This window comes from Ovis aries, chromosome 5 (genome assembly GCF_016772045.2).
Source record: "Ovis aries strain OAR_USU_Benz2616 breed Rambouillet chromosome 5, ARS-UI_Ramb_v3.0, whole genome shotgun sequence".
NCBI lineage: Eukaryota > Metazoa > Chordata > Mammalia > Artiodactyla > Bovidae > Ovis > Ovis aries.
This window is the reverse complement of record NC_056058.1, coordinates 18,878,382-18,890,833: the sequence shown is the minus strand read 5'-3', so window position 1 is coordinate 18,890,833 and position 12,452 is coordinate 18,878,382. Positions and strand designations below refer to the sequence as shown.

Sequence of the window (12,452 nt, the reverse complement as noted above, 5' to 3'; positions counted from 1 at the left end):
TGAACTTTGGGGCTTCCCTGGTTAAGCATCTGCCTTGCAGTGTAAGGGACACCAGTTCAATCCTTGGTCTGGGAAGATCCTACATGCCGAAGAGCAACTAAGCCCATGTGGTACAACTACTGAGGCTGTGCTCTAGAGACCATGAGCCGAAATTACTGAGCCCACGTGAAGCTGGCAACTGCTGCAGCTGGCACGCCTGGAGCCTGTGCTCTGCAATAAAAGCAGCCTCTGCAATGAGAAGCCCACACACTGCAAGGAAGAGCAGCCCCTACTCGCCACAGCTAGGGAAAGCCCACATGCGGCAACAAACACCCACCACAGTCAAAAAAAAAAAAATCTTAAAAAAAAACCAACCTCTTCTTCCTGGGAGTCTGGGCGATGGAGAGTAGGAAGGGGCAAGATTAAGATTTTCCCGGGCTCCAAGTTCTCAGAGGAGCATGGTGCCTTCCCACGACCCTCAAACCTTAGGACCCACAGCTCTGTGCCAGAGCCTCAGATAGCTTCCCTCTGAATTCTCTAACTGGCTTCCCTGGTGGCTCAATGGTGAGCAATCCACCTGCCAATGCAGGAGGTGTGGGTTCGATTCCTAAGTTGGGAAGATCCCCTGGAGAAGGGAATGGATACCCACTCCAGTAATTCTTGCCTGGGAAATTCCGTGGACAGGGGAGCCTGGTGGGTTACAGTTCATGGGGTCACAAGAGTCAGACATGATTTAGTGACTAAACAACACAGTACATTCTCTAACCAGAGGTCAGAAACTGAAGGTGACTTGTCTGCTGCTGCGCGCTGGGGGAAGGGGAGGAGTTGGGGTGGCAGGGCAGTCGTCACCACTGTCACCACTGCAGAAGCCAAGCCCGCACACCCCTCCCGGTCCCCGCGAGAAGTAGCCAGGGAGCGAAGGAAGGGCGGGAGGCGGGAGGAAAGGAGCAGTGAGCCTTTTTATTGTGGATTAATTCACTAGGTAGTAACAATTCCACACGATATTAAAACACTGCAGGAAAGTGGGTGTGGCACACCTGGAATTTTTTTTTTTTTAATCAGAAATAAAAACCACTGGACATCCACACACAGATGGGGTAGAACCTGCTAGAACCACAGATTGCTTCTGAGAACCTGGTGACCAGTCTTTACAACATTTGGCAATAGTCTCCAGGGATGGGGGCAGGTTGGGGGGAAGTGGGCGGAGTGTCGATGTATGGCTTTTCAGGGGACCCAGCCGCAAGCTCTTGAAGGTCAAGCGACCTGTGGTGGCCTCCCCATGGCCCCGAAACTGCCCCTGATCACTCAGGCTCGGGGCAGAGGTCTAATGACTGTTTCCTGCGCACCTGGGGGCTGGAGCTGTATGAGCTGCCTGGAGGCTCAGTGACTACCAGACAAGGTGGCCAGGACATCAGAGAAAGAAAAAGCACCTTCTGCATTCCCATGGGGTGGAGGTCACAACCAAGTCACTTCGTTCTGGGCCTGGGGGTCACCTTTGGGGAGGATGGGGCAGGGGCATGGAATGGGGGCTGGCCCAGGGAAGCACTGCAGGCTCCAGAGAGGAGACTCAGCCATTGCCCAGCACCGCCTTGTGTGTGTGTGTGTGTGTGTGTGTGTGTGTGTGTGTGTGTGTGTGTGTGTGTCCCTAATTCCCTCGGGATGTGGCTGAGAGGCACTGGCCTTGTGGGGCGCTTACAGTCTCCAAGACACCCTGAAAACCATATTTTCCTGCCAACATGCATGCCAGAAAAGCACAAGCAGAACAGTGTCCTGTGTGCCCTGATGCTCCAGGCCTACCCTAGGGACTCTGATGTTGAAGAGGAAAAATAAAAAAGGGAAAAAGCGCATTTTCCTCTGCTGGAAGGAAGTCCACAGCAAGGCTCCTACTGTCCGCCACCTCCCTGGGCTCAGAGGCTGTGGGTGGGCACCTGGGAGGCAGCTGGGCAGGTGTGGCCGTGGGGCAGGGGCAGAGTGGTCCCCATGCTCTCTGGGGCTCAGTTTACCCAGACCACTGAGTCCCTGGGGTCTCAACCAGGGAGGAGGGTGGAAGCTCTAGCCAAGGTCTGATTTTGCTTCAGGGTTTGAGGGGGTGGGTGGCCATTGGCTGGCTGAGCCTGGAGCCAGCGATGGGGCTGCTGAACTTAGGTTCCCCCAACCCCCTCTGCCAGGGATCCTGACCTTTGCTTTCTGCTGGCTTCTCCAGGGTCACTCGGTGGGGACATATGGTGGTGCTGGCAGGGCAGGGGCTGGAGAGAGAGGCAGCTCTGGGTCTGGGTGCTCCCAATGAGATCAGGACCACTTGTCCTCTTTGGGACCTGGCGGCGGGAGCCTGGGTCACTGGGGGCTCAGGAAGAAGGCTGGGCGGGCGCAGACTGAGCTCTGGCTCAAGGGATTAAGGCTTCTGTCCCAGAGCGAAGGGTGATAGGTCAGCAGATGGCTCGTAGGCTGCCCTTGCTGCCCCTCTGCCCCTCAGGCTGAGCCCCACTGTGTCGTGGCTGCCCCCACCCCCACCCCTGGGGTGTGCCCAGGGTTTCTGGAATAGGCTTTGTTCCATCCTGCTGTTCTGCCAGGGGTGGGCAGATGGGGCCTCCCCACCCTGGGCTGCAGTGTAGGGGTCAGGGGCTCGGGGGCTCTTCCCAGTCCAATTGCAGGTTCAGGGAAGCCAGGCTCCCTGAGGCCCCAGGTGCTCCCGGACCAGCCGGAGAGAGCTGGGTGCTGGGGGAGGGGAGCGTGGCCCTGGGCCTGCACTCTGGGGGTGCTGGGCACCCCACCAGCCTGTGCAGCCAGGCGAGGTCTGAGCCCAGGGGCAGGAGAGGAGCGGAGGCTCTGGGCCCTGTCAGCCCACATGCCTTGTGCTGGCTGCTCAGGACCCTCGCACTCGGCCTGGGAGCCTGACACGCCAGGCCGTAGGAGCGGGCAGCCCCTGGAGCTCAGGCCGTGGGGTCCTGTGCATTCGGCCAGTCCTCCAGCCTCCTGCTCCTTGAACCGTCCATATCACAGCATAGGAAACAGCCATTGTAAAAAGCCCCCCGCCCCGTCCCTCACTGGCCACTCCAGGACACCTTACAAACACTCCGGGTGGTGTGAGTGGAGTGGAGCACGGCGAGTGCCTCTCCGTGTCTGGGCAGAGGCTCCCATCTCCACGGCTTCTGCAGCAACTTCCAGACAATCCCACACCTTTTCACACCCGGAAGCACCAGGTGCCCCGGGCAGGTCTCCCCAGGTGGGATTTCTGTTGGAAAAACGGCCATGGAAATGCAGAAAGCGTAACAAAACAAAACACGGAGAAGCTAAACAGGGCCGTGGCATCTTAACTGCCAGCGCCAAAGTCTCCTGCTTTAAACTAAAGAAAACACAGCTGGACGTCACAGTGACCGGGGCCACAGGCTGAAAATCCCTTTCTGGGGTGGGTGGGAGCCGCAGCGCGGCTGGAGGGTGACACAGGCCACAGGAAAGCCACGCAGCGGGGTGGCCGTGGGGGACAGTGTTTCACAGGCAGAGCTCCCCTCTGGGCCCCTACAATCCACATATGCATTGTTACATGACCCGGCTTCGCCTCAGATTCAGCCAATGACGCCTGATCTTAGTGGTATGGAATTACAAGGTTTTAAATGAAAAGGAGAAAAATTTCCGCAAAAGGGTGCATTATGTCTCTCTCCCCAACTCCCACCCAATGTTACTCTGCTGAACAGCCTCCCACCTCCCCAGAAAAGCATCGCATCATCCACTTGGCAGAAGTCTTCCCAAACGGCCAAGGGTGTGAGACTTGCCACCTGCCCGGGCCGCCCACGCCATCGGCGGATTCACCCACCTCCTTCCCTTCCCCCCTCCGGCCCAGTTCCGCCCCAGCCTCGACTCAAATGGCAGTTCAGTTCTCAGAAATTGTCACCACATTGCTGGGGCATGTCAGCTATTCCCCGCTGGAAGTGGTGGTGAAGCCCAGCTCCTGATGGGGCTGCGATACTGGGTCTGGTAATCCATTTGAACCCAGACGGTAAATTTTACCCCATCTGGGCAGTGGTGACTGTTTGCATTTCTTTCGGAATTAAGAGTTTTCCTTGATTTGACGCCCTGGCCGGGGGAAGGGGAGCGGGGTGGAGGAGTTGAGCGAGCGAGACAACCAAGCTATAGGATAATACAAGGCTTCTTGTCCTTAAAGGGGTTCTCCGAGGCGGGGACTCCCACCAGCAGGGGGTCGTTCCGGGCGTGCTGCTCACAGTAGCTCATGAGTTCCGAGGAGGCTTTGGAGACCTGGGTGTGGACACAGGAGGAGAGAGGAAAGATGAGAAAGGGCCAAGGCTCCGTGTCCCCAGAAGCCAAAAGATGGAGACAACCCTAGTGCCTGTCACCTGAAGACACACACTGTGTCCCACACACAGGGGAGCACCACTCAGCCACAGAAAGGAGAGAAGCCCTGACACTTGGTACCACATGGACAGACCCTGAGGACATGGTGCTCAGTGAGAGGAGCAGACACAGAAGGACACACAGGGTGTGACTCCACCGACGGGAAAGGTGCAGAGCAGGCAGATCCACAGACACAGAGAGTGGGCTCCTGGTTGTCAGGGGCTAGAGTACTAGTGGGGATGGTGACTGTTCACAGAGAGGGGGCTTCTTTTTGGGGGTGATGGAATGTTCTGGAATTAGGTGGTGGTGATGGTTACACAGCACTGTCAACACACAAAATATCATTAGTGGTCAATTTTATGTGTGTTCTACTGGAATTTTAAGATTAAAGAAGCAGCCGCAGGACTGAGCCCCCTCAAGCAGAGCTTGTGTGGAGTCTGGAGGGAAGGTCAGGGGAGGGTTGGGTCTAAGTCTCCATGTCCATCCAAGAAAGGACCTGATTGGGGAGAGCCTGGCTGGCAGGTGGCCCGGCATGGGGGACAGGCCCTTCAGTGGCTGATTCCTGTGCTGTCTGACCATGGTGAGGAAGCTGACACTTAGGACCTTCTGCATGAGGGTCCCCAGAAGAGGACGGAGGAGAGGAAGGGACTGCCCAACCGGCGCTGGGGAAGCGGACCTGGGGAGAGCAGTGGCTGGTGTCCGGTGCAGGGAGGGCAGGCTGCACTGTCCAGGTTGCCCGCTCCAGCCCCATTTTGAGTCTGGGGCGCAGGCACACCTCTGCAGCCCCAGCCCTTGACTCTGTGGCAGGCCCCTCCCTACCCGCAGAAGCGCCGGGCAGGGGTTCTCTGGGAAGTCTGCAGAGGAGCCTCTGCATGGGCCTCGGCTAGGATTCTATTGCTCCACTGGGATCCCTGCAGACAGGATGCCATGGGCCTTCAGCCTTGTCTCCCCGCCGCTCCCTCGGGCTGGCCCTGCGGTTCTTGGTCACTGTCTTGGGGCCACAAAACCTCAGGAGGGACTGGGAGGGAGATGGGTCATGACTCTGTTCCTCCCCATGTTCAAAGGCTGCCAGGGAGCCCTCCCAACATCAAACGGGTGGGTGAGTCAGCGATCTCTGCCAGGGCTGGGACTGGCGGAGGAAACCACTTCAACCGGGCTGCTCTGTCTTCAGCCTTGAGGAATGCTTTGAGTGCTCAGAGTCCTGGAACATTCAGACGCCTTGTGGGGGGCCCCCCAACCCCACCCAGGGGTTGCAGCGACCTCCTTCCACCTGGCTGGGCTGGAGGTGCAAGGCACTCAAAGATCCTCCCCCTCCCACCGCAGGGCCACGGGGTGAGTGTTTGAGCAATGACAGAGGATGACGGGGCTGGGGGAGGCAAGCCCTGAACAAAAACGTGGGTGATGGCTGATTCTATGTGTTCACTTGGCGAGGCCACGGGCACCTGGCTGTCTGGTCAAAGGCCAGCCTAGATGTCTCTTATTGTTTGGTTGCTCAGTCGTGTCCGACTCTGAGACCCCATGGACTGTAGCCGGCCAGGCTCCTCTGTCCATGGGATTTCCCAGGCAAGAATATTGGAGTGGCTGCCATTTCCTTCTCCAGGGATCTTTCCAACCCAGGAATTGAACTGGGGTCTCCTGCATTGCAGGTGGATTCTTTTCCAGCTGAGCTACCAGGGATGAGGTGAATGTTTAAATTTAGATGAGATTAACATTTAAATTGATGGACTTTGAATAAAGCAGATGACATGCCCTAATGTGGGTGGGCCGCATCTGATCAGTTGAAGACCTTCAGGAAAAAGACTGTTTGATGGCCTTGGGACTAGAGCTGCAGCAGCTCTTCCCTGGGTTTCCAGTCCATCGTTCAGCCCTGCAGACTTCAGAACCGCCAGCTCCACGATCGCGTGACCCCGGGCTTTACACTGCCTCTTGTGCTCCCTCCCTCTGTAATATATTGTCGCATATTTCTGACTAATGCAGTGGGCAGCTGGAGCCTGGCTAATGAGGGAGCGTAAACCACCAGCGTCTTCCTGACGGATACTCCCTGGCCGTCGCCCGGCCACGTGCAAGCTGGGGTCTGCGGCAGGAGTCAGCTGCTTGGAGGTGGCTCGGCATCCTTGGCAAAGTGGATGGGTTTGGTGAGAAGATGATTTTGAAAAGTGGCAGACACCTTTCTTGTGTAAGAGGCCATGACTGGCCCATTGGTCCTTATTCTTTGAAAGCCCTGGATGTCATCCTGATGTCCACTTGTGGACCCAAGATTCAGCTATATAAATGCATGTATCCCTCCACACACGGGAGCATCACCCAGCCATGAAAAGGAGAGAAGCCCTGACACTCACTACCACATGGACAGACCCCGAGAACACAGTGCTCAGTGAGAGAAGCAGACACAGGACACACAGGGTGTGACTCCACTGATAGGAAACGTGCAGAGCAGGCTGATCCACAGACACAGAGAATGGGTTCCTGGTTGTCAGCCTTGTCTGGGGAGGAGATGGGGTAACTGCTAATGGGAACAATGTTTCTTTTTGGAATGTTCTGGAATTAGTCATGATGGTTGCACAACATTTTCAGTTCACCAAATGCCATTGAATTGTACACTTTAAAGGTTAACTTTATTCAAATAATTAAAAAAAAAAAAGCCCACCAAGGTGACTGCCCAATTACGCAGTATCTTGTTTTGTTTTGCATGTTCCTGGTCCCTGATGGGTTAAGCATTTGTGAGGAGGAACTGCTTGTCCTTTTTCTTTTTTTTTTCTTTAGCATAAAAATCAAACACACTTATTTCTAAAAATGCAATACATGCAGAAGTGGCAAAAGTAAACATTGCAAGGCTCCACGTCCTTGCTTGCCCAGGGCCAGGTCTCTGACTTTTCTTTGCTTCTATCATGACAAGGGAGTGGCACAGAGCTCTGAGGATGAGGGGCCAGAAGAGAAAGCGCCTGCCTCACGCTCACCCTCTTGGAGGGGCCCCATCCGGCCTTCTCTGGGGCCATCCAGGGATGGACCCCAAGGGCTGAAGGGCTCACAACAGACCTCGAGGCCTGCCTCTGGTCTCACTCGTTTATGAAGCACACTGGCACATCTACCCTCACAACAACCCACAACATAGCTTAATAGGAGGTGTGTCTTTTTGCTGAGACAACAGAGGCTCAGAGAGGTTAGGCGAGTGGTCCAAGGTCACACAGCAAGTGGCACAGCCAAGTGCAAACCCTCACTGTCTTGCTAACTTCCATGCCCACCTTTTGCTGTGGGTGTGTCCAGCGGCCTCTCCCCTACTCACCTTAATGCGCTCGATCCCAGCTTCGATGCGGAGCTGCTCCACCAGCTTCCGAGCCTGGGCTATGTTGTTAGTGGCTGACATTGTCTGCCATCAGCTCTGGGCCCCCGTCGTCCAGAGAGCTGGGTGGGGAACAGATGGACATGAGCTGACTCGTAAAGTCCTCAGACTGCAGGTAGGGGATGGCGAGGAGGGATGCGCCCCCCTTCCAGAGCCTCTTGGGGCCCCTAGCCTGGCCACCTTGCAGTCATGATGCCTATGTCCTCTGGGTCGTGGTGGGTGCGTGCATGTCCTCCAGTCGTGCCATGTCCAACTCTTTGCAACCCCATAGACTGTAGCCTCCCATGCTCCTCTCTCCATGGGGAATGGGTTGCCATGTTCTCCTCCAGGTGACCTTCCCAACCCAGAGTTTGAACCCAGCCCTGGTGAGAGGTTTGGCCAAGGGCACCTTCTCCCACAGTCCCCTCCATGGCTGGTCGGGGGTGAGTGCTCCCCAGATGTGACCACCGAAGGGCCCCAGGAGAGTTCACAAAACTTCTGCCTGCACTCCTGGCTGGCTCAGAATGGAGGGGCTTTCTCTGATTCCTGCACCTGCTCCTCCCCCAACATGCCTGGCACTGAGGCCGGTCATTCTCTCTGGGGGCTGTCCTGGGCCCTGTGGGGTGTAGACCAGCCCTCTGGAGGCCAAGAGCACCTCCAGTGTGACAACCAGAGATGTCCCCAGACATGGCCCAGTGTCCGATGGAGGCAGAGTTGCCCAGGGCTCGACCCCTGGCCCTGGGTGCAGGCAGATTACGTGAGCAGCCTGTACCCATGGGTGTTGAGTACCCTACTCTCCCTCTGGAGGGTCTGGGCCAGTTTCCTGCCTTCATTTTGGTCATTTGTCCAGTGAATTGAAATGTAATTAAATATAAAATGTCTTGGGACTTCCCTGATGGCCCAGTGGTTAGGACTCCTAGCTGCCAGTGCAGGGGGCCTGGGTTAGACCCCTGGTCAGAGAACTAGATCCCACATGCCACAACTGAGAGTCCTCATGCTGCAGCTAAATAAGAAAGATCCTGCATGCTGCAGCAAGATCGAAGATCCCCCGTGCTGCAGCTAAAACCTGGAGCAGCCAAATAAATAAATATTTTTTAAAATACCCATTTCCACCTGACTTACATCCATGTTCAGTTAGTTACAAGAATGCTCTTTAGATGGGGCCACGTGGTATGGCGGGCTTCCCTGGTGGCTCAGACGGTAAAGAATCCACCAGCAATGTGGGAGCCCTGGGTTTGATCCCTGGGTTGGGAACATCCCCTGGAGGAGGGCACAGCAACCCACACCAGTATGCTTGCCTGGAGAATCCCCATGGACAGAGGAGCCTGCCGGGCTACCGTCCATGGGGTTGTAAAGAGCCAGATATGACTGAGCAACTAAGCACATGTTACACATACGGTATGGGCCCTTTGGGGACTGGCTTTGCTTTTCACTTGGCCTCATGATCTGGAGCCCCACCCCGGCAGCTGCGCTCATCAAGAGTCCACTCATGAGCAGGCCAAGTGGAGGTCCATGGTGTGGGCCCCTCACCTGTCCAAGGACACCTGGACCAGTTTCTGGTTCTGGCCATGTCAGCACAGAGCTGCTGCAGGCATCTGTGTGCAGGCTTCTGTGTGAACATGAACCTTTATTTCTCAGAGATAAATGCTGAGGACTGCAACTGCTTGTTGACTTTTTTTTTTTAAGACAGCATCTGTTTTCCACCAGTGGTTGCACCATTGTACATACCCACCAGTCATGTATGAGTGATGTTAATTTATTTTTATAATTTAGTCATGCAGATTTTTTTTCTTTTCCTTAAGGTGGTTAAAAATCCTACCTATTCCATCCAATCCCCGTTTAGTGAGCCCTAGGACAGAGGTTCTCAGTTGAGATCATCCTGCCCCCTGGGGATACTGGGTGATATCTGGAGACATCTGCGGTCTCCAGAACCTGGGATGTTGCTCAACCCTGACAGTGCCCAGGGTGGCCCCCGACAGTGGATGACCCAGCCCCAAATGTTGACAGCGCCAAGCTGTGAAATGGAATCTGATCCCAACTCACACTAGACAGTAGAATAAACCCTCGATGGCCAGATGGTGTGAACCAGGGTGACTCCAGCGTCTGTGAGTCACCTCCCCTCCCTCCCACTCAGGCATGTATTTATTTATTTATTTGGCTCCTCTGTACACTTGCAGGATCTTAGTTCCTGGGTCGGGGCTTGAATCTGGGCCCACGGTAGTGGAAGTGTGGAGTCCTAGCCACTGGACTCTGCCTGAGAATTCCGAGGTGCGTATTTAGGTGTGAGCAGCGTCTGAGGACCTCAGGGGTCATATGGTCAAGGAACCCAGTGTCCTGTGGGGTCCATGGGATCCCTAACCTGGGGCTCTCACCCACGGAGATCCTGTCCCCAGGAACATTGGGCGACCTCTGGGGACGTCTGTGGTTGTCATGACTGGGGAGGGGCTTCTGGCATTGAGATCAGAGCAGAAAATGACCTAACCCCAGTGAGCGCATTGTCCGGGTTGAGGAAGCTCCCCGTGGGTGTGCATGGTATCAGTTCGATATGGAGTATGTAGAGCCCAGGTTCAGGAGCCCAAGTTCATGGGCCCCAGGGAGCCGCCCGGCCGGGCTGGCATTGACCCAGGTCGTTCAGCAGCAGTGCATGCTTCTCTCATGACACACTGCGCCTGTTTCCCAGTCAGTAGATGGGGCAGTTGCCGAAAAGGAAAGGCAGATTCCAGGTTTTCAAAAAATTTCCCACTGGGCAATAAAAAGGAATAGACTGGGGACTTCCCTGGTGGGCCAGTGGCCAAGACTGTGCTCCCAATGCAGGGGGCCTGGGTTCAATCCCTGGTCAGGGAACTAGAGCCCACACGCCACAACTAAAGATCCCCTGTGCTGCAACGAAGACCGAAGACCCAGTGTGTTGCAACTAAGACCCGGCACAGCCCAGTGAATATTAAAAACAACAACGACAAAAGGAATGGACTGTGGAAGTGTACATCCTGGATGGCCCTCCAAGAAATCACTCAGAGTGAAAAGGGAAGCCCCCAGTCACATGCTGTGTGGCTCTGCACACAGAACATCTCTGAGATGTCAAGGTAGTAGAGACAAGGAGGGATTCCTGGTTTCAGGGGGGCGGCGGCCTGGGGAGGGGTCTGGGGAGACAGGTGCACACCAGGGGTCCTCACTCAAAAGCCAAGTATCCAGACTGTGTGTGTGTGTGTCGGGGGGGAGGTTCTCAGGTCTGCCAGGGTGGGGGGATGAACTGGCAAAGGTCTTAGTACATGCACACACGTCTAACCGCAGGAATCTGTGTCAACAGGTGATACAAGGCCTTTCTGTCGGTGATCTGATATAACTGTGTGTGAATCTACAGTGATCTCAATCCAAGTTTCCATTAAAAAAAAAAAATCCCTTATGTGCTGCTGCCTGCCCGCCTGCTTCTCTGCCAGACATCCCGGCCCCTCTCTGGGCCAGAAAAGGCCTGAATGTGTCTGCTCTGGGTGCGCGGGGCCCACGTGTGGGCTCCTGGAGTGCTCTGATTCAGCACAGCGCTTCAAAGCAGCCACAAAGCATCCAGCTCAGGGAAAACCGCCCTTGGTTCAACTTAAAAATACCGAAATTACTCAGTGCTAAATATAGACGCTGACAGAGAACAAACGGGTGGCCCCATGGTGTGTTTTCCTTGGAAGGCTGGGGAGTCCTGCTCAGCACCCCCACTTGGAATGTCCACCAGGACCCTGGGAGCCTTGAACACCCTGTGGGGCCACCCCAACCACGGCCTCCCTTGTGGACACTAAGCCCCTTAGCGCTGCTAGCTTCCTCTTCTGGGCACGATGCCCTTAAGAAGTGCCCTCCTGGCTGGGTTATAACCCCAGGCACCTGGGGATGGTCACAGGGGGCTCCCTTGGGTTTTGTGTGCTTGTGTGCAGGTGTGTGTGCGCACACGTGTGGGTGTGTGTCTGTGCATGAACGCCTATGTGTCTATGAGTGTGTGTGTGCATGCATGTGTGTCAGCGTGTACCCATGTGTGGGCGTGAGTGGGCTGAGCGGCCAAGACCAGACGTGGCCATGTCACGCTACACAGACAGCAGACTGAAGCCTGGTCCTGGCGGAGGTAGGCCCAGCCCAGCCTCACTGCGTGCCCCCGGGGTTAGGTCAACTCCCTCGGGCAGGCACAGGCGCTGAGTCAGCCCAGGGAACATTCCTCACCAGTGGCCTCTCCGCCAGAGGCACGTGATGCCCCGGGCACCTGACCTGGCTGGGCCTGCCTGGGCCCAGCGGAGCCTTGGAAGGCCCTGGACACCAGGCAGGGCCTCGGGAAGCTGTGGGGGGAGAAGGTGGGAGCGGGCCCTCCAGGAGGGAGTGAGGAGGTGGTTGGAGCTGCAGGCCGCGGTCAGGTTCCCGCCTGGGTAGAGGCCAGTTCAGGCCTGGCGAGGCCGGGGGCATGACTTGGGGGTGAGGTTTGCCTAAAAATAGAAGCTTAACAGACGCCACTGGGCCCTGGCTGGCCTCCCAGTAAAGGGCCGGGAAGTCACTAGGGTCAGGCGGGCTCCCACAGAAGCGTTGAGGGCGTGTGGCAGAGAGGTAAGGGCTGTGCAGGCCGGAGCGTCCAGGATGCTTTGTGAGCTGGGCTGATGACAGACAGAGGGTCACCCCTGAGTGCTACAGACCCCACCCCGGGTGCCAGGCCCCAGTGCATATGAGGGTCAACCATAGCCAGGGGAGGGCAATGATTCTCCACAGTGGGCTGCAGGATGGCTGGATGCGGGGACACCTAGTTTGAACAGGATCACCTCAGGCCCTGCTCACACTAAGGCTG

The 12,452-nt window shown here is 56.2% G+C and overlaps 1 protein-coding gene across 5 annotated transcripts in view; it reads right to left on the bottom strand.

Annotated features, from left to right (window-relative positions):
- Positions 1-919: 919 nt before the first annotated feature.
- Positions 920-12,452, bottom strand: part of GNG7 (G protein subunit gamma 7) — a 140,142-nt gene continuing 128,609 nt past the window's right edge. For all 5 annotated transcript variants that reach the window (XM_042250213.1, XM_042250216.1, XM_042250215.1 and 2 more), the window contains 2 exons: positions 7,610-7,728; positions 920-4,230 (listed from right to left, as the gene is read on the bottom strand). In XM_042250213.1, coding sequence (XP_042106147.1) covers positions 4,105-4,230; positions 7,610-7,690 — 207 coding nt within the window. In that variant the 5' untranslated portion in view covers positions 7,691-7,728 and the 3' untranslated portion in view covers positions 920-4,104. The remainder of the gene's footprint in view (positions 4,231-7,609; positions 7,729-12,452) is intronic.